At 39.3% G+C, this 22,315-nt stretch overlaps 1 protein-coding gene across 8 annotated transcripts in view; it reads right to left on the bottom strand.

Moving 5' to 3' along the window:
- Nucleotides 1-22,315, bottom strand: part of MYO3A (myosin IIIA) — a 118,836-nt gene that overhangs the window by 43,081 nt on the left and 53,440 nt on the right. For all 8 annotated transcript variants that reach the window (XR_011737763.1, XM_071805248.1, XM_071805249.1 and 5 more), the window contains 9 exons: nt 12,492-12,591; nt 10,885-11,001; nt 9,659-9,763; nt 9,491-9,574; nt 8,561-8,763; nt 6,354-6,452; nt 6,141-6,255; nt 2,705-2,831; nt 1,553-1,763 (listed from right to left, as the gene is read on the bottom strand). Coding sequence is in view for 7 of the 8 variants with exons in the window: in XM_071805248.1 (XP_071661349.1) it covers nt 1,553-1,763; nt 2,705-2,831; nt 6,141-6,255; nt 6,354-6,452; nt 8,561-8,763; nt 9,491-9,574; nt 9,659-9,763; nt 10,885-11,001; nt 12,492-12,591 (1,161 nt within the window). In the remaining variant the exon portion in view is untranslated. The remainder of the gene's footprint in view (nt 1-1,552; nt 1,764-2,704; nt 2,832-6,140; nt 6,256-6,353; nt 6,453-8,560; nt 8,764-9,490; nt 9,575-9,658; nt 9,764-10,884; nt 11,002-12,491; nt 12,592-22,315) is intronic.

The following is a 22,315-nucleotide window of genomic DNA, read 5'->3' as shown; positions in this document are numbered from 1 at the left end:
AAAAGAATGAATAGCTAGACCTTCTATGCATCTAAATTACTATTTTAAGCATTGGAGTGTGGGTAGGAATTTAAATTCCAGAGAAGTACTACTAATAAAAGTTTTGTTTGAAATTTTAGCTAAGGCATTCTGAGAGATATGTGTTCATTTCTGCAACTGGATAGAAGTTCTAAAACTGAAACAAAAGATTAGGAGGATATATTTCATATCAAACTGAAGTTGACATTAGTATTTTTTCCTAGGTAAATCAAAAAGAATAAATCACATTCAATCTATAAAACCCCTCTGAGGGGCCATCTGAAACAACTTTCTCCCCCCCCCCCCCCCAAAAAAAAAGTGTAGGAAATCAGATCTGAAAAACCAACCTCAAGATACTAATGAATAGTACTTGGAACTCTTTCAGAAGTCTATCTCAAAAATTGAATCATTTAATTGTGGAGGGATCAAAGGTGTTTATTGATTTTGACCTAACTTCGGTGACCATTTTATCTGTCCGGAAATTACATTTTTTTTGTGAATAGACTGCTGAAATTTGCTGCCTCCTTCCTTCCCAGAGTTAATTACAAAAAATAACAAAGACAAATCATTTTACTCCCACAGAACCAGAGCAGACTTCTGTGGTGGGGTGTTGGGTTTTTTTGTTTGGTTGGTTTTTTGGGGGGTGGGGTGGGGTGGGTTGAGTTGGTTTGGGTTGGTTTAGGTTTTTTTTGAGTGAACATTTCAGGTCAAACTTTGTCCTCATCAGTACAGTAAGTATTCAATTTCAAAAGTGTTCTGTAACAGGCAGTGCTGCATGCACTTTATTCTATCATTTACTGATTTGAATATGATATTTGAAAGTTCAGACAAAATTCAGGATCGCATCCTTGGCTTTCTTCAGATGATTTAAAGAAAAAAAAAAAAATCTAGAAAACTCCGATCTGCAAACCAAAGCTATTTGTTATTGATATTTCACTTCAGGTAGTTAAAAGTTTGCCCCTTTTCACTGCTATTATTCAGCCATAGAGGGCCCTGACCTTTAGGATCTGTAGTGTAAGCTACATAATTTCTTCTTTGATTAATCTGAAAAATGTGTTACATCCTCATTCCCAATATCTTTCTTGTCTGTGTGTTCTAAACATCACCCTGTAAGGGTAGGGTGGACATTAGCCTCAGTGAATGTGTTTGAAAACTACTCTCATATATGTATGGAACCATGCTCGTAAGAACAGCAACAGAAGCACCAGCATGGTAGCAACTAAGAGCAGAATCTGACCTGTGTAATCAACACATAAATGTCAAGAGTCAACTCTGTGTGCCAGGGGAATTAGTGTAAAGGAAGAAGTAGTTAATATGTCATTTACAAAGGGTCAAGTGAGAGAAGTTCAAACAGGAAAGCACAAGACACCTGTGCTATCCATATCTACTATATTTTCACTGCATACTACGAATAAGAGAAAAGCTTTTTTTTTTTTTAACATGATGGTGTCAGAAACAAAAAGGTAGCAGAGAAAAAGTAGATGAGAACACTTGTAGGTGATACTGTTCTCCATCATGGAAAAGCTTCTTTTACCTTAAATGTTTGTCAGGTTTGAGTAAAGTGTTGATGCGATTGACTATCCAGCTGAAGAGGCGGCCATACAGTGCTTTGGCCATGGCATCTCTGACATCAGTGGCCTTTTCCACAGTGTTGGGACGAATAATTGTTTCTCCTCGAGTCACCACACAGTGAGAGGTGAGGGCCTCTTGCAGTTCATCTGCCTGGATACACAGTAAGGATGCGCCTGGGAAGGAAGGTCACAGGCAGGGCTCAGAGGCAGACTTTGGAAGGAGAAACATACATTTTTGCAATCAAGGCTGCAAGTGCAACGTATTATAAATAAGGGCTAAACCAAAGTCTTGAACTACGACTTAATAAGGGTGTTCACACCAAACAGTTGTCAGTGTCTAATTTAGTCACCAGCATTCCCAGCTTCCACTGCAGTCACTGAGTACGTGATTAAAAGCAGAGGCCTTTAGGTTTTAAATTGCTTTATAAAGAGGGCTATTCCTCCAAACTGTCTACAGAGAAATCAAGGTGACTATGTCAGGAGCATGTAACTTGTGAGGTGTGAATACCTCTCTCAATTATAATCCATCCATGTAAGTCATTGCTGTCCTCCTTTTACTGCTTCTTTCCCAGTTGCACAATATTTTTCTATTTATGGCAGGAAAATGTGTAAACAGATAGCATGAAGACTTCATTATCTCCACACCTGTAATCACTCTGAAATCACACTTGAGAATCTTTGTTTCTTTCCCTCTTCTGCCTCCCTGCAGCCTATAACATAAGGTATTCCTTCCAAAGAATTGGTGAGCCATAAGTAATGAGTATCTGAGAAAGAAAATGGGGAGAAAAGCTATTCAAAGTGTTAATGAGGTTCTCCATCAAATGTCCAAGTAACTCTGGAAAAATGCCAAAGATTTTCTTTTCAGGCATCTGCAGTATTAGTCATATTTCCTGAATGCCAGTGAACTGTTTAGTCAAATAAGGTGCATAACATGTACAACTTTTTCATTTTGCATTTGAATTCAGGTGGGCTTGGAATTAATCTATCCCCAGCATTTAATTATTCTTGCAAAACTTCCATGTGAATACAATTTTCATTGGTAACTCTCAAGCAATAAAAGAAATTTGCTATCAAAACACTAAACAAAAAATCTCAAATCAAGAAAAAACACTCACAATTCTCAAGGGCTACCGGATTGGAAATGTTGCTCTTGTCAATCATATGTTCAGATACCACTGCAGAAAATTCAATGTTACCCACATTTAAAATGGCAGCCAGCACACTGTACACACTTCCAAGTTCCTGCAAAGTATATTAAAAAAGATGCAACACTTAATAGCCAGACAAAATCGTCACTTCGGTTTGTGTGATGGGCACACATGTGTGTTGTTTCCTAAGCCTGGAACAATCATTGTCCCTCTCTTGACTGCCTCCTGCCCATGACTTTTAGGAAAACTTTTCTCAGCATAGTCTTTCAAGTGTAAGACACCTAAAAAGAGCAAGGTAAGCTACAGCCTCATCTCTCTTCTATACTTGTCTATGGGACAGGGCTGACATGGAACAGGGGAAGCACAAAACAGTGGTGAGTGTAATCCTCTTACACAGAAGGAATTCAGAGGTTATTTATATCTACCCTTCACTGTGTCTACAAGCATAACTGTGCCTAAAAATATAATACCTAGATCAAAATATAAAAAAAAAATCTGCATCTATGTTTCTTTGATCATGGAAATTAAAGGGACTTCAAAGAACAGGTCTGCAACAGCGCTCACCAACATAATTAGAAAAAGTTTAATTGGGAGAAGAATGAGATCTCCCACCTCTGGTTTGCCAAAACGCTTTACCCTTTGAAATGTCACATAGGAACTCTGTACTCACCGAAGCACTTTGGTATGGATTTTACTTAAACATATTTAAATTTCAAATTATTTAGTAGGTTCTGAAGAGGGATTCTGCCTTGAAATAGGCTAATACTAGTCTTGACAGTCAAGGGATATATACAGTAAATTAAGTACTTATATATGGCAAATAAGGTTATATTTGCAACTAATGAGAGTGCTTTCATTGCAGGTTTGACTTAGATTTGAACTGTGAATTTTCATCTGAACTGTGAACATTTATCAGTATACTTGATCATCTGAGGTTTTAAGCTAGGAATCTGTGATATTATATATTCTGAGGCATGCAGTAATAGTATATTTTATAAATAGCAGTTTTATAAGTTTTATAGTAGTTTTATAAGAATCAGTTTTGTAAATTTGATTGGTATTTTATAATGATGGACTTATTATAATTGCACTGTATTTTATCCCTACTATTAAATAGTTTGCTGGTACCATGTCAGGCATCATTTACTCAGATAAAATCCTTAAGTGCTCTAGAATACTTCATCTTGTTTTCAACACTTTCAGAAATTAATCTAGCAGTTAATAATTATTTCAGTGACAGCAAGACAAACTAGATAAGCTCACTCTGATAAATTATGCTCAGCATAATTGGCACTGAGTTTACCTACATTTTAAGCAATTGTTTTCATTTTAAGCTTAGGAACTCAGAAGAAATGTTAAGAAAAGGACAGCTTAACTTCTGCCATTATTCTGTACAGGATAAACAGCTGCTGACATTTTTGTGCCCTTTTCCAATGTGTTTGAAATCTGGCTTGATCTGTCTCATACAGCATGATTATTGTTCACCTCAGGCAGTCCTTTCCTATTAACTTTGCCATGCAGCCTGAAATAAAACACTGTGATTTTAAGACAGGGAGTATTGACAGTAGCTGCTATGAAAGACTCCCAGTCAGTCAAAAACAAATTTCAAAGAAATAAAGCCTTGTTTAGGACTCAGTTTTAATTGGAGTGGAGAAGATATTCTGTCCAAGGTTTTCTGCTAATAGAACATGGAACATGCTTATATAGAACCTCCCCTGTGCACTGAGATAAATGTCATAGCTTAAGACTGCATTACTAAAAAGTGAATTTAGAAAAGGAACTTGTCTTCCAGTATCTTCTTCTCACTAAAAATAAATTGCCTCTGCACACGCATTCTGTATCAGAACTTTAATGGGGGAAGAGGACTTCGGTGTTCCCTCACTCTTGCATACACAGCCTCAGACAGACTAATTCCCCCTTTGGAGAATGTAAGACAGGACAACATGGATGTGGCTCACATGCAACCACAGTTAGATTGCCCCTGGCACTCAGCCTGCTTCTGAAACTGTGGTAGTTCTACGGGTAGATAAGTCTTCACAGATTCAGCTCCTGGTGACTTGCTGAGTCAATCAAGAGAATATCCATGTTAGAACTGCACAATGCGGCCAGTGACCTAGTTCTAACTGGATCTTCAATATGTAAGGAAAGTCATCTCTTCTGGATGATCAGGATTATTGTTTCCATCCATCCCAGTGAACAAAAGGACTGGGAACAAGAACAGGCTTGCTGCTTTTCATGGTATAAATTAGGACTTATCAAGGTCTCTGGTGCTGTGACAAAACTGCTAGGAGTGCTGAACTATGCAGATCCTTCAACGCTGCTTCTGGAAAGGTGACAGTACAGGTGTGAAAGGATGTCTAGTATTACAGGTGGGATATTACTAAGTGCAATAGCTGTGAATAAGCATGTAGAGGAGAAAAAGACTGTGAACTCCACAGCTACTGTGACTTCATGCAAAATGAGTATGGAGGAACAGAATAGGTGAATGAATCTGTTCTGCTAGCTATTCAAATATTTACATTGAGGAAAACCAGAAATATTCAACTGAAGTGAGCAATTTTCTGTGAAAAGCTGCTTACAACACGCAGTTTTGTCAAGAAAATTAGAACATACATCTGTTCTGCAGCACTAGTGCTGTATTTCACAGATACTATATGGATCATACTCTTACTATCATTTGTGATAAATAAAGTCAGAGGTAAATACAGTTGTGATGCACCACTTCTAAGAAGAGAGAACTAGGGTGCAGATGGGATTTCCTTCCCTTGCATCCTACTTTATAAATCCAGAGGCCTGTTTTTATTTTAATTATACTAAAGACAGCCCAAGGAGAGGGGTTTAATTGCCAGTAGAGCAATTATATGGGATTATAAAGAAAGTATGGGTTCAGTTAATCTTTAGCGACGGGATTCACTCCAAAGGGATGTAAAAACTTCATTCACTTTTGCCTCTGGAGTTGTGAAAATGTATTGAGTTCATCAAAACTCAGATCAACTCAATGAATTTTTAGAACTCTCACCATGGACTTCATCTTAAAACAAAGATGAGCCTCATATTCACAGGGCTAAAATTATAGACTAATAAATAGTTTCAGCACCATTTTCTATGCATTTAATTTCTAAAAGCCTTTTTTTTTTTCCTCAATTACTCAGCTGTGCTATGTTCACTGATTTCAAAGTCTTGTTCACTAATACCATTTTATTAGTTTATTGATGCCTTGAAACCTTAAAAATTTAAATGTGGTAATATAACAGTAAGTTGACCATGCAATATCCTAAAACATAAACACAATACTGCTAAAGGAAGAAAATAACAAGGGAGATTATTTGAATGCTTTATACAAGTTTTTCCTGATTAAGGTAGCCACTAAAATTCACCAAAAAAAAGGGTTATCAGCACTCACCTCCAGCGTAAAACCTATGACTTTGAAGCATTGCTCAATTAATTCAAATTGAGACTTATAGAAGCTATTGTTCATGAAATCTTGCACTATTCTGAAATGATCATTTTGCAGATATCTGAAAGAGTTGATGGATACAGAATGTAAATGACATTGAGAATTCAACAACATCACATTTCTTAGTAACCAGTTTATGTAAAAAATAAACTGCATTACCTGGGAGGTCTATATTCTGGCAGTTTATAATGTGCAAGTTTTTTCTTTTCTGCCAGACCAGCATAAATATAATAAAAAATATGGAAATTTTTCTCTCCTCTGAAACAACAGAAACAAAAAACTGGTTTAGTAATGTAACTACGTTACATTTACTGATGACATACATGGTATTATTAAATGTTATTTTAGCACGGAAGACATGCAAACTGACAGAGCACTCTGAAAGAAGCTTTATTACACAAGTTTCTGTGCCATTGTTCTGAATCTGCCAGGGTGGCTGCTCAGTGCTACAAGCAGCTAAATGCCGCTCAGCCTTTGATGCAATTGGTAGATGCTGGGTGGGATCTTGCACGTTGCTCACCCACCCACATTAAACGGGCTGCTCAACCTCCAATTATTTAAAAAAAATCTGACCGTGGGAGAGCTATACACTCCTGATTCACTGAATCCAGTATATTTGCTGTGTCCTTTAGCCCTGAACCAAGAAAGTACATAAGCAGACATTCAACAAAGGGCCTTAAGATTTGGTATGCTTTGCCTAAAATTTAGGTGGCCAAGCCCAGGACAAAAGGGTTATTCTTGCACATCCAAGGTTCCTGTGCACCTTATGAGGAAGAGCTAGATGCTTAGGTGGAAATTTGCAACCACCACTGAAGCCTGAGATGGCCAAGTCATTTTACTGTGGACAGTCAGCAGTAGAAAACAAGACCAATTTAAGCAGTGGTAACAGATCCCTCTCTTCCTCCTGTGCAACCATGAGGTTGCAGAGCCGTGCCTAGCATGCTCTGAAACCTCACTGTGTCCCGAGTGTTTGTGTATCTTCTCAGAAAGGTAGGGGAACCTGTAGGTTCCAAATCCCTTGGCTTTAAGTGTATCTGGAACTGGGGTTTCCCATTTCCTGGGTAATCAATCACTGGCTTTCTGAAAAAAGTCATTCCTAGCTCTCTATGTGAGTTTGGGAGTCACGTTCTCCCAGAAGAGCAGAACAGACAGCCCTGGCAATGCAAGTACCTGAATGCCAGTTCTCTGCCCTGACATGGCCGTATGGACCAGCCACACTCAGACCTCCCTGAAGGGGAAAACACGCTTGACACAAACAGCTTCAGGTGCCTTTGGAAGTTCATGTCTCAAAATTTAACCTCCTACATGGCTGTCACGCTAAACAGTTCAGTGGCACTGTGTGAATTCAGACATCCATGTACCTACATAAATAGCATTTGAAGCACATAAATGCTTTGCTGACTTCCTGTCTCAGCATGTGGCTAAATATAAATACAAACTGACAGCCACAGAACAAACCCATGAAACGTTATAGAAAAAAAATGACATTTTAAGAAAAAAGCTGGTTCTGTTCTGAAACAAAAAGCAGTTTCTGTGGTTATGTTCAACTGGGGAAAACAAAACCATTTAATAAAATTGCCTCTAACTTTAAATTGTCTGTTGAAACGTTCCAAATGATACTGAGATGTTCTTCACATCACAAATCTACAACAGGCAATAAGGTCATGCTGAACTACAAAATGAGTAAAAATGAGTAAGAGATCAGAAAAGGTAATTATTTAAATAGGTGACAACATTTCTTGTCTTGAAGTCCATTTCTTTTATTGTTATTACAGCAAAATATTTTTTATCTGGATGTGCTATATATTAGGATAGAAAATGCATGTCAATAATTTAAATTAATTGTATTGCCATTTAATTTTTCTGTCATTTTATATTAAAGGATACACACATGACAGAGATGGATTTGTTCTGCATTTCCTCCATAACCCTTTATAACCAAACTCTACTGGATGCTCCAAAATGGAAAACAAGCATTTTGCAAACAAACAAACAAAGCAAGCTACAATACTAGAGGAAACATAGAGGAATTAAATTAAAATGATATACTTAACACAATACTTCAAACTTGCACAAAGAAATTTATAACTCAACTATTAGAAAGTTTTTAATTCTTTACACGTTCTGATACACTTCATATATCACATATGCATTTTTATGAGATTTGTTTAAATAACTCAGGAGGTAATGAAAAAAAATCAGGAGTAGTTTTCAGCTAGCTTACAGATTTATAAACTGTTCATATATCATTCATAAGGAAAAAATCCCAATACGTTATCCATCTTCATATTTTGATGCAAGATAATTTCCTGCGTAGGCCTACTCCATAACCCCCAAATTAAGTCAAATATATTTTTTATACTTACACTGCCTGGTGAACAACTCTGGATTTTTCAAGGAGATACTCTGAAATCTGAGCTCCCACTACAGTGCCACCACAAGTGAATTTCATTTCCAAATACTTTCCAAATCTGCTTGAGTTATCATTAATGATAGTGCCTGCATTCCCAAATGCTTCTACAAGGTTATTCACCTGCAGGATCTTCTCCTGTAGAGTCCTGTTATTAGCCTATATATGAAAAAGATATTGCTTAAAATTATCACTAATCACTAAACTACATTAATTCTCAAGTATTTCTTTCCTCTTCTAGTTGGTATTGTAAAGTGTGACATCATCAGGGCAGCCATTACCATGTGAAACGTCTGGGAGGAAAGGCATATATATATGTAATGAAACCTGTCAGAATATAGCACTCTGCAGCACTAATGACTGGCTGGAAGAGATAACACACATAATGATAATGACAGCATTGGAACTAATAAATTTCTGTGGTCCAGCACTCTGAGATGGCTGGGCTGCTTTTAGGATCCTTGTTAGCATCTGCTGACTGCTGTGCTGCACCATACCAATAAATCAGTTTGCTTTAATCTCACCTGGGACATGCAAAAATGGCATTTTATTTAGACAATTATGGTGGTCACTTCCCAAAATGAACATATCCCACTGACAGCAATCTGGTTTTAGAAGGAGGTGAAAAGATAGTGTCCAGGTTTCAGCTGGGGCAGAGTTAGTTTTCTTTCTAGTAACTCAGTTTTGGACTTAGTAAGAGAACAATGCTGCTAACACACTGATGTTGTGGTTGCTGGTGGGTAGTCAAGGACTTTTTGGCTTCCCCTGCTCTACTAGGTACAAGAGAAGCTGGGAGGGGGCAAAGTCAGGACAGCTGACCCAAGCTGGCCAGTCAGTCAGGCCTAAGATAGCAAAGACTGACAGAAGTATTCCCTTTGAAACGTACCTTGCCCAGGACAGTGAGCTGCTGAACCAGAAGGTGGGCACTTTGCGTCTTGCCAGCTCCACTCTCTCCAGAAATAACGATACACTGCACAGAACAAAAGCATGACTCTGAGCTCATTACATATCTCTCAGCCTAGCAAAGGATATAATTAAAAGACCTCATCTTTACCTGATCAGAGTTGTATGTCACCATGGACTGATAACCTATGTCAGCAACAGCAAAAATATGAGGAGGGTTGGCAGTCCGTTTGGCTCCAATATACAGTTTGGAATGCTAAGTGTAAGAAAAATTAAAACATTATCAGTGCTCCTTAATATTTTTTTAGAGTTTAGGTTTATCTTCAGATCAGCGCACAGCGTGCTGAGGTTACCAGCAGTGATGTTTTCTGATTGAGCTGTTACTGCACTCACTATACCACGGATCTGTATGTACTTAGTACTGTAAGAACTGCTAAAAACAACAAAGCACAATTTTGTATGATGTCAGCCCTGATTATGCTATGAAACTCAAATTATTAGAGGAAAATTTAATGTTGCCAGACATCAAGGACCAACTTACAATTTTGTTTTATTTATACTTCACATCCTCTTAGTATTTTTGCATGACATTGATGTCAAATTTCAAGATCTTTTCTCTACCTGTAGAACCTGATAATTAATCATGCCAATTATTGTACGATCAGACTTTCATATCTGTCCCCTTTCGTATAATGGGGAGGCAACTTGACAAAAGTTAAAATTTTACAGGGCTGCTTTGTGAACTGTCTGATCAATTAAATAGCTGTGGCTTCCCCAGCTGGCGTGGAAGGAAATGCCCCCAGCTCCTACCTCCAGCCATTCACAGCTGTTCTCTGGGAAGCAGAATGCTCCCACGCACAAAGAGGGGCAAGATTTACCTGAAAAAAAGCACTTGTCTGTACAGATACTGCTTCTGAACTAGCTGCTCTGGTCAGCTAGTGCCTTTGTACTTGTGAGGTGCTGGTCAACAAATCTTATGAAGCTTAGCACAATTTACCTCATCTTAGAATTAATGTTGAAAGTCACTAGAAGAACAATAAGCTCAAAAATCCTATTTCTATCCGTTGACTAAAATGGACAACTTGCTTAGATATAGCTTTTTACACTTCAGACATGATATAAGCATGATCTACACTACAGACATAAAGATATTAGAAAATAAATTCATTGGAATTTCTCATTTCTGTGCTAAAAAGCAGGACATAATAAGGATGTGTGTCAACATGCACTTGGAGGGACAACTGTACTGGTAATTCTGTTTTTCAGAGTGAACTGAAGTAAAACTCAAGAATGGTCTTACTTTATGTTTAACACAAATATTCATATTTTAATGGAAATTAGAGTTAGTTTAAAAGAACCAAACCTAGATTTTCACACCTGTGAAGAATAAATATCTATGTTCCGAAATGGATTGACAGCAATGAGAATGTCCCCAACATATGTGTAGATCTGATCCTTGGCATAACTCTTCTGCAACTGCTCTGTTACTGTATTCTGATGGAGAAAGAACAGGAGCACTGAATCACATGGGGAAACATATTAGGACAATGTAGAAAATATTTATATAATTACAATGAGTGAGGATAGAGGGAGAAGGTGTAAATAGTCAGGAATGCAATTAATCATGATCAAAAGTGAGTAACACTCCAACATACTGGTATTCCTAATTTCTTGTGTCCAAACTCGCTTTGAACAATATAGACTTACAGATCCACAAGTGGCTGTAGAAAAATGAGTTAATAAGTACTGCTTTAATTCAATTAATCAAAAGTTTCCATGAGACATGCCTGCCTTCATTTCTAACCACTCATATGCAAAAGAGGTTTTAAATTGCATTGCAATTAGTAAAATATCATATAGTCAAATGATGCTTTTAGGTGGAGGCTTCCTGAGGACTTTCCTGAGAATGCTCTACCTCTGAGGAGATGTGATATACTTCTTGCTCATCTGGGGTTTTTGTTCTTTCTCTTTAGCTCAGTTTATTTATATGGTTCATGGCAAAAGATAAAAATCAGTCTTGCTAGCATATAGCTATTCCCAATATTTTAAAAATGTTTAAATCTGAGCTTTGTGCAGTTTGGACTAGCTCAATTAGTATTAACTAAACATTAAGTTACTATAACCAAGCTCTTGGATGATGGAAGATGTTCTGTGAGCTGTTAGAATTATGCAGTTTACCAGCTCAAGAGCCACATTTAGTATTCTGGACTGACGAAGATACAGTATACCAGAGAAGTTTTACAGATAAGAGAATGTGAATTATAGTCTATGCACAGCCTAGTAGAGGAAGAATGACAGTTTGTTTACAACCACTGATGGCCTCTAAGACCTGCAGATAATGTGCTGTGTTCTGATTCTTCTTTCTGGTTTTGAAGCCTAAAGCATAAACACAACGGACTTCCCCTCCAGTATGTATGTTCTCCTGCTCCTAGTGGATTCATTTTCAAACTTTGATGAGCCTGTAAGATTTGTATCAGTAATTTTGTCAAAAGCTCACCAGAATGCAATGACAGGTCAGACCCCCAGTTGACATAAACTGTTGTCAATGCATCCCCACACCAAGCAAGTCAGGGAGAATCCAGTCTAGTAGAGTATGGTAAGGTGGTTTAAGACAAATCTAGATGTCCAACCAACAGGGGAGAAGGTGCTTGTTCTTGGACCAATTTTAGGTTAACACATCATTACAAACTAGATATTTAGTTGCAACAAAATCCAGCAATATAAACCCTATTATGCAAATGGTGCTACAATACTGCTTGGTCTAAGGCTGTAACTGCAGAGGGTGTTTTAGCTTTGAGTTGGAACCATTCCTGACAACAAATCTCATCTAAAATATTTGGCATAAACTAGTAAAATGCCACTGCACATTTACTTATACAACTGAAGTGTGACAATATAGTTGAACTTGAAAATCAACAGCACACCATTATGTTTTAATATGTGATCACCCCTCCTCAGGGAAGTGTGAAAAAGGAGGTTCTTACCTCATCCAGTACCTCCAAGGTTGCTAGATCATCTACCTCTTCCTGGTTTGAAACTAGTGACTTAGTGTAGTTTCCTTTCTTTGTATGAATACGTTCAAATCTAGAAAAGAAAGACATGCAATTTCCTGATGTAAGGAATCACAGATCTTGCAACTGTAACCATCTTGAAGGCAATTCAGCCAAAACATTCCAGCTTTCCACTGTTAGAATTCAAACACATGAATCTTTCAATAACAGGATATAGCCTCTTAGTGCAGCAGACCTGTATTTGACAATTTGACATCTATGATTTGATCACACAACTGATACCATGAAGCACTATTTTACTGTACAGATCCCTGCTTGATCACACTCCTACATCAGCTGCAGGACTGGAGCTATGCAGTACAGGGAACATAACATATTTATAAAGCATATAACAGTCAAACTCTGGCATCTACCTGTAAAAAGAAAAATGACCCAGATAAAAATTATGGATATGACAAAACCAGGGGTGTATGATCAAATAATATGGAAAGGATGATGCAGACAAAGCATTCAGGATGGAAACGTTTCTAGCTTAGTAACGACAATCCTCTAAAGCCTGGCTGAGATGGCCACACTGTAGAGCAAAGGGCTACAAAACCACTGGGCTATGTGAAATATGCCCTGCCCAAGAAGAAATTTCTTGGACTCTACAGGAAAAAAAATCATACAGAATAAGACAACACATTTTCAAGTATTTTTCTTTTCAGGGTTAAACTTTAATTAAGTATGTATTAAAGTGAAATTTCTTTTCTCTTTTAATCAAACCAAAGAAAACTTCATGCAGTTGTATAGAAATTAGCAAGAAAATTCCCAGAGACTTGGATCATTCTCTATCCAAGAGTAAAGGCATTGCTAAACAAAGCAAAAGCAGCAGAGAATGCAAGGTTTACAACTTTCATTAGTTATACTTGCTCTGTGAGATGAGAAAAATCAGGGAAAAGGAAACCACATAAGTAACAGCTGAGTTCACAAACTAAATCAAGCTCAGATGTGCAATACAGCACTAGCACAGAAAGACTACCAAGTAAATGTGATCTCCTGGTATGACCTCACTCCTGTTGATACTATAGGTAGGAAGGCACCACCGTTCAAGCACATTGAATGTATACCTTGGTAGGCTGAGACAGCAGGAAAATTGTGTTGACATACTCACTCTTTACCTTGATTCTAGACAAGACCAGGGAAATCCTTTATTTAATTTTGACATTGGATATATAGCATAAGTAAAAGCAGTGTTTTCTACCCAGGCAAAAACTTTAATATGCCGTGAACAGAGGACAGGAAAGAGAGTGCAATTGTAGCAAGATGGAAAGTTAGAATGAATGAACATCACACTGATAGGGCAAGCTAAGGACTTCTAAACTCCCACAGTAAGATTTACTGCAGAGTTTGATGGGCCCTACCCATTCCACAAACATCACCCAGTTCATGGGTGCTACTTCAGGTCATGCAGGCTGTGCACTGATGTGGGATGCAGCTACAGAAAGTCAGGCAGACACCCACTTGGCATCAGTTACTGACTGCCAGGACTGAAATGGGGCTGGACGAAACAGGTAAATAATGCTCTCCCAAACTGTGAGTGCAACCAAGATCCAGGTGATGGAAGCGCAGGCACAAGTGCCCTTAATCTAGCACTTCTTACAGTTCCTCTTGTCTCTAATGATCACTCCCTGAGAGTGACAGATTGCCCTGTCCTCAGCCAGGTGCCAGTACCAGAGCAGTTTTTTTGTCCTTTAGGCAGGTGCCAGCTACCACTGGAGTCTTCGCATTGCCCATAGTGCAAAGGCGGGAGTTTCATACCCACCACAGCCAACTCATTCTGCAACCTTAACATCAAAACACAAACATATAAGACTTCATTGCAAGAGCTAGCACAGTGTCACAGCCTCTGTGCCAATACTGCAGCCCAATACCCAGTGTGGAAGCTAAGTGACCACGGAGCACAATTAACAGTATGGAACAACAGGATTTACATTGCCCTGATGGAAGAGAGGGACCAAATCTTCTCAGTTTTACACCCAGCTATTTTGCAGACCACTTGCAAACTGCTGTTAGAACCCTGGAGCTGCATGGGAAAGCAACCTGCTTCCAAATGTTTTATTTCTTTCAGTATTTATTACAGGCCAAAAAAGACTGTTATAGATACAGTTGTAAGGATGATGGTGAGGCTGAATTACCTGGAGGTGAAAAGTAACAGGACTACTACACAGTGCAGTACCAGAGCCTTATTGCTGCCATGCAACATGGAACCTGCAATGCGTGGGCCTATTTCCACATGAGCAGCACAAACAGACAAGAGATGCGGGAGGAGACCATGTCCGTGGGAAGGGAACAAAGGTGGATTTTGCTGCAATAAATCCATAACTGGACTGTATTTGGTATGTATTTAAATACGTTGAAGCAGAAAACACACAGGAACACAAGAGGCAGCATCAAAAGTGATGATGCAAAGCAACTGACTTCTCCTAGGTGCAATCTCTTCCTCCCTTTCCTTTGGAAACATTTGTACCGCAAGAGCTGCTCTGCTAGTACTGTCCTTGCAATAACAATGTGAGACAATTTTTGGTTGTATGTACCCCCAGGTTGTGTTAAAAATGACGTGGTGATATTAAGAATTAAAAGAACTCTTCAGCCTTGCATGGTCTGCTGCTGCTGCTGCTTGATTCGCATTTACCAGCTAAAGGATATTACTGGATTCAAAGTCAGAGGTGCAGGCAAAATCCTACCCCCCAATAGAAATCTGTCCCCTCTACAACCCATGCTCCTGTTTATAGGAGCAGTTTCAGTTGAAAGTTTCAATTTATTCAGTTGAAAGAATTTTTCCTTTGTTTCTGCATGAAGGTCATTTTGTGTCCATAGGATGCATCTAACATCAGCATGACTTTGAGAAAGACCTATCAACGTGCACACAAGGGAAGGACACGGGAACTGCAGGACTACATTATGCTCTACTGTTCTATTTTTGCCATTATTGAAGGAAGACCCAAAACAAGACATCTGTCAAGTTACGCTTTCCATTTCTGGTGGAATTGTTACACACCAAAAACACTTATTTTTTTAAAAAAAATGTTACTGCGTATCAGTGAGAGAGCAATATTTCCCAAGTTCGTTTCAATTATAATTTTTAATTTAATGTAAGAAGTTAATAAGTGCCTTGCAGGAAGGGAGGGGAATGCTCCGGTCCCAGAGACTTTTGTATTTATTTTTTTTTCTTTTAAGGAAATGATCTCTATTTATGCCAAGGGAGTTTAATTACATAAAATAGATTCTCCTGTAATCCTCTTCAGCTGACATTATGAGAACACTAGCGCTTGTTAAACCAGATTATATTCTCCATTCTCAAGAGTACAGCAGAGCGGCAGATTTGCAGAACACAATATTTTTCTGCTTTGCTGTGAAAGGGCACAGACCCCTCAAGGGCAGTTATACTGCTTCAATTGCTAAAACTCCAACCACTTAAAAAAACCCGATCAGTGCTGTTGACATCAATGCTGAAATTGTGTTATTGTCATGCACATCGACATTGTGAACTGAAATAATCATGTTTCTCTGTTCTGTTCAGAAATTATTTGTTGGAGGCATTAGATCTTGCAGCCATGCTCGACAAGCAATTGAAGCAGCTAAAGGCCAGAAACATCAACCCAGCATGGACAAGAAAATGAGTCAAGGCAGCATTGTTTCTGTGCATCCTCCTTCACACTCCCCTGCTTATCTTTCAAGATTCAGTTAAATCAAAATGAGGCAACTGCAGCTTTTTCTTCTTCAAATTGTCAGAATGTATTTAAAAGATTTCTGATAGTTCCAAAAATACCATGAAAAGGGAAGTGTGACTCATGATGCCCTCTTGAACTCTCTGCCTAAACTGGTTGGAGAATCATGTACAGACTAAGAAGTGACAGGAAAATGGCTAGCCTTAGTCTGGGTGTAAAGATAACTGTAAGGTGAAGGTGGGAACAGCTGTACACCTCCCAGCAGTTACAAATACCATTAAAAGTGACAAAAGGAAAAGAAGCAGCACAGAGAAACCTGTACAGGATCTGCCATTCTGATGATTCTATTTCTCTGGAGGCTGCACAGAGCAATGATAATTCACACTTAAAATCAAAATTTTGTCTTCAACAGATGTATCTGGTGAAATATGCTTAGATAAAACTATAGCCTTATATCTATGCAAAATCTGTACCTGAATTTAGGAAAGTGTATTGATAGACTCCAGCTGCATCTGCACAATGCTTTGCAGACAAACCTGTGCTCCCTCTGTGTTTAAATGATTGCACAGCACCAGCTGCCATCTCAGGGAGCTGGGCTCAAGCTTATGCAGAGCTGCTGAGAACACAGTGCTGCCCAGCAGAGCCATAGGGCTTTTGGTTCAGAGATGCCCAGCTGGGTCACGTCCTGGTCTGCACAATCTGTTTGCCAAAGTCTGTGCTGGTTTACCATGTCCTGCAAAAATGCAAATTATTGATCCTTCATAATGGGTTCAAGAAATAGCTGCATCCATGACAAATTTCAGGGAAAAATATGTGTTCTTAAATAAGCAAATTAAATATCTCTAAAAGGACTAGTTCTTTATTGCCCTCATGAGTCAGGCCCCTGGTCCAGAGTCAGAACCATACCGAGAAGACAAAGGGGAAGCTCCAAAAGTGAGCAATACCTTGTTAGATATCCCACCTTCAGGAGAAATTAGCTGCTGAGCAAGAGGACTGATGTAACAATAAAGTAGCAGTTACAGAGCATTAATCTCAGGGAGTCCTGAATGCAGGAGGAACTACTTTCTCCTGTTTTGCTTCAGGAGGTAAACTATTCTCCATTCAGGTATTGCTGCTGCCCATTGCATTGTATAGAAGGAGACTGGAATCACTCTAGCGACATACAGGACTAGAGATCTGTTTAAGATCTCTGCTGCCAGAAACTCTTTATTCCTTCTACAACCCGAGAGCAGTTTGCAGCATAGCCATCCTACACAGGAGTGTCCTCAGTGCAAGAATACACGCTGCTTGTTGCTACAACAAAGCCCGCATTCAGGAGGGGAAGAAGTAGCCTGAAGTAGCCTTGAAGTGCTTCAAGATTACTCTGGAACTCCAAAGCCTCAGGTTTAAGCCCCTACTTTGACAAACATTTCATCTGGAGACTTTGACCAAGGCAGCACTGGACCCTGTGGGAGCTATCCTACTCTGCTCCTCATATTGCCTTTGTCAAGCTGGTGTGGTCATCTCCTCCTCTGTGCTACAGCCTGCTCTGCAGAGCTGAGCCTGAGGGATTGCTATCAGCTGCCTTCCCACTGGCAGGATGAGTCAGAGGGAGAAGGATAGAACAACCAGAAAATAAGTGACATAATTCTGGGCAATCAGGGAAAGTAATGGAAGAAAACTATAAGATACTCCCTGCTTTTAATGCTGATGAATAAACTGACAACCACCTTTGTGCATGTTTTACATGAACTTCTATGAACTTCTCCGAAGTTTCCAAACAGTTAAGCAGAAGAACTGTTTAGCACCCTGTCCCTAGAATTCAGTGTTATCCCTACATGACCAATTCAAAAGGACAAACTCCCAGGATAACTCAGCTCACCCAAAAGCCTTTGCTCTGAATCACTTTGCAGTAGAATGGGTCTCTTTCCCGCATGTATTTAGAGGGCATATAAAGATAAGGCTCTTAACTTGGGGACCAGAACCAGTTACTGAAATCTAGGTGCAGTGAATATCACTCGCAAATGCAGCTTACCCTGGAATGAGTCATAATTCCCACGAAATACACATTGTACTAATCATTGCATATTTCTGCAGAGATTATTGTAAAAGCAGTCAAGATTAAGACAGCCAAACAACTCAAGATAAAAGTCTTACAAGCCTGACTGTTAGGTGTAAATGCGACAGTTCTGAAGGCCGTTTCAAAGACAACTATTTCTGTCGCAAAGTGAAACTCTTGACAATGCAGTTTTTCCCCCTCCTTTGGCCTAGCAAGAAGTATATTTTTAGAACAGTTTTTGAGTATGTGCTGCAGCACTGATTTCTAATAAATTTTCTCATCACTAATTATAAATTTTAACAGCTACAATGTGACTTACAAGAATGTAAGTATGTGATTGAGGGATTGGCTAGAAATGAGGGGAAACTTAAGCAGTGTCCAAAGGTGAATCACAGAATCATTTCACTTGGAAGAGACCCTCAGGATTGTCAGCTCCAACTCTAGCACTAAACCATGTCCCTAAGAACCTTGTCTAAATGCCTTTTAAACACCTCCAGGGGTGGTGACTCCAACATTTCCCTGGGTAGCCTGTTCCAATGCTTCACAACCCTTTCAGTCAAGAATTTTTTCCTAATATCCGATCTAAACTTTCCCTGGCACAACTTGAGGCTATTTCTTCTCATCCTATCACTTGCTACTTGGGAGAAGAGACCAACACCCTCCATGCTACAACCTCCTTTCAGGTAGCTGTAGACAGCGATAAGGTCTCCCCTCAGCCTCCTTTTCTCCAGGCTAAACAGTCCCAATTCCTTCAACCACTCCTCATAAGAGTTGTGCTCCAGACCCCTCACCAGCTTCATTGCCCTCCTCTGAACTCTCTCTAGCACCTCAATGTCCTTCTTATGACGAGGGGCCCAAAACTGAACACAGAATTCAAGGTGGGGCCTTACCAGCACCAAGCACAGTGGCACAATCACTTCTCTAGTCCTGCTGGCCACACTATTCCTGATACAAGCCAGGATGCTGTTGGTCTTTTTGGACACCTGGGCACTCTCCTGGCTCATATGCAACTGGCTGTCAATCAACACCCCCAGATCCCTCTCTGGCAGGCAGTTTTCCAGCCACTCTTCCCTGAGCCCGTAGCGCTGCCTGAGGTTGTTACAACCCAAGTGCAGGACCTGGCACTTGGCCTTGTTCAACGATCCAGCTGGTCCAGATCCCTCTGTATGGCCTTCCTACCCTCCAGCAGATCAACACTCCCACCCAACTGGGTGTCATCTGCAAACTTAGTGAGCGTGCACTCAATCTCTTCATCCAGATCATTGATAAAGAGATTAAACAGAACTGGGCCCAATACTGAGCCCTGGGGAACACCACTCATGACTGGCCACCAACTGAATTTGGCTCCATTCACCACAACTCTTTGGGCCTGGCACTCCAACCAGTTCTTTATCTATTGCAGAGTACACCCATCCAGGCCATGAGTTGCCTACTTCTCCAGGAAAACGCTATGGGATATGGTGTCAAAGACTCAAATGAGGTTATTGTTTCTTCATTAGAGAGTGTCTTCTTTTAATTAAAGTTTGTGCAATAAAATCCATTATAATGTTGTTGTTTTTTTTTTTTTTTGTGTCACTATCAACACAGAAAAGAATTGAAATACTTTATTTAAAGATGTAGGTGGTTGTAAGGACGGGAGTAACAGATACAGGATTAAGTTTATTTGTATAAAACCTCAAGATTATACCACTAGAATGGAACAGAATTATTTCTAATAGTTGTAAGTTCAGCAATTGGGAAGTACTGAGGGAAAAGAAGTATCAAGATGTTTATGAGTCATGAACCACTCTGAAAAGAGGTACATACCACCTTATGAAATTGCACAATGAAACAGGCTTTGCTTGCTGCAGCCATGACAAGCCAGCTCCTGCAGAAGCCCAAGGCCCTTGTATTGAAGGTAACTCCACTCACCAGGAATTCAGAGTTCAGTGAGAACCCAAATGCTAAACAACAAAGCTACAAATTAAACACACTTAGTATGCAACTTGGTCTGCTTCACCTCCTCCTTAGCATGAATTTATCTGCCATAGCTTACTTCATCATACCAAAAAGCAGATTTTAGAGATGTTTCAGTCAAGATGCTATGGGAAAATATTTATCTATCAAGGGACATTTTCTCATGCTCTTCCCATTGTAGTTTCTCCAATTTGAGATCTGAACTAGGAAAGGTTAAGTTGTAACCAGATTTTTTCAGCATACGGAAGTGAAAGCTTTACAGAAAAATGTATTGCAGTTGCTTAAAGTCAAAAAGTGAAATCTAATGAAGCTCCTTGCTAGGATTCATGCTTTTTCAAGCCCTGAGTAGCACAAGACATGTTTGTGCTCTAAGATTCTGTTCAGAGGCTACTGAAAAAGAAATACAATCTTCTACCGCCTTCATTAAGTCTGGATCAGGTCTATGGCATATTGTTGTTTAAAGTTCGGTCAGCATATGTTGAGATTTCTCTGGTTACTTACGGGGTTGGTGGGCTCTGTTTCTCTTGCTAGGCGTTTGGAAAGGATGTGGCACAATAACCTAAAGCAATAATGGGAAGGTTCAGTGGGCTCAGTCTAATGCCCTAATGACTCAGTGACTCGTAAATGTTAGAAAATACCTCAGGAGCAATGGTGCAAATGAGAGTGACTGTAGGGTGGCTCCACTCTGTGCCTAGAGATCACACACCCTTCCCATGCAGACATAGAACACAAAGATTATATCTGAGGACCTGGCCCTCTGCAAAAGCCTCTGACAATGTAACATAACCCAGCATGATCTCTTCTTTCTGAACTTTACCAACTGCACACTCAGCAAACAAGAGGACAAGATCACGACTGTAACAACAAGACTGCCACTGGAGAAGGCAGTCAGAGCCAAATCGCACCTCAGCATGGTGGGCAAAGAGGGTGATTTGATATGGACTGAACACAAGAACAGTGCACACAGGGAGGCCCAGTGGCCAGACCTCAGCTATTAACTTCCATACATTTTACTTTTTTCTTTTGAAATACAAAATATTAATCAATAAAGTATAATTTGAGGAGGAGAGGAAACACATGCTGAGAAAATAACTGGCTTCCTTACTTTCAGCTTTAAGTCAATGTTACTAAACTTTTCAAGTTTATATGGCATGCCCATTTACACAACATGACACAATAGGAGGATTTCTCCCCTTGGTGGAAGGAAGGGTTCTTTAATCCCTTACATTACCTGCCTCCCAGTGACAGCAAGCAGGAGAACTATACCTTCGAATTATGGATCAAGAAAGCGTGAGCTGGAGATCAGGAGGGAACTTTACAAGGAAAGTTGCCAGCCATGGGTAAAAGTTCAGGAATTCTACATTAGGGCACTAACATACCAGTGTAAAAACAGTTCCAGAACAGGATAATCAAGGAAAGAAAGTCAGGAGGTTTTAAGCTGAGACTTTTTCAGGTGACTTGTCACTACACAGCCTATGTCTTGACTCTGAATCAGATTTACATGATACTTCTGTAGAGACTTCTGTTGACATCACTTGCTCTGTGCAGATTGAAGGTCTGAAGATACATATGATTAGTATTTAAAGACTTTAAAAAGTATGATGACTTAATACAGAGAACTGCGTATAATCTTTTAATCATTCAACAGATGAAAAAGCAAATGCCATTCTGTAGTAACATCCTTTACAGTCTTGGAATTATAATTTCTTCTGAAGTGAAGTGATGTACATTACTACAGTTTCAGCTACTGGAAAATAATATCTGTTTTTCTTGCTTGTACAAAGAAGCACTAAATATTAGGATGGGTATTCTTAGTGTTTCTAGGAGAAGGTTCATCTTTTTATGCATTCACTGCTATGAAAGACAATCTTCCTGCAAATGTAGTCAATAAACACGTTAAAGCTGAGGTGATTAGATGTACAGTGACTGTAAAATGTGACTTTTACTTGCAGTCTTTCCTACTACCTTCACTGATCTCAGGTATGAAAAGACTTGGATAAATCAATGCAAATGAGGTTTCAACTAGTATCAGCCTATTTGTTAGTATTTAAAAACTGTTAAACTGAAATATGGACACTACAGACCAAGCTACT

This window comes from Patagioenas fasciata, chromosome 2 (genome assembly GCF_037038585.1).
Source record: "Patagioenas fasciata isolate bPatFas1 chromosome 2, bPatFas1.hap1, whole genome shotgun sequence".
NCBI lineage: Eukaryota > Metazoa > Chordata > Aves > Columbiformes > Columbidae > Patagioenas > Patagioenas fasciata.
The sequence above is the reverse complement of the archived record's forward strand: the minus strand, read 5'-3'. Positions and strand labels throughout refer to the sequence as shown.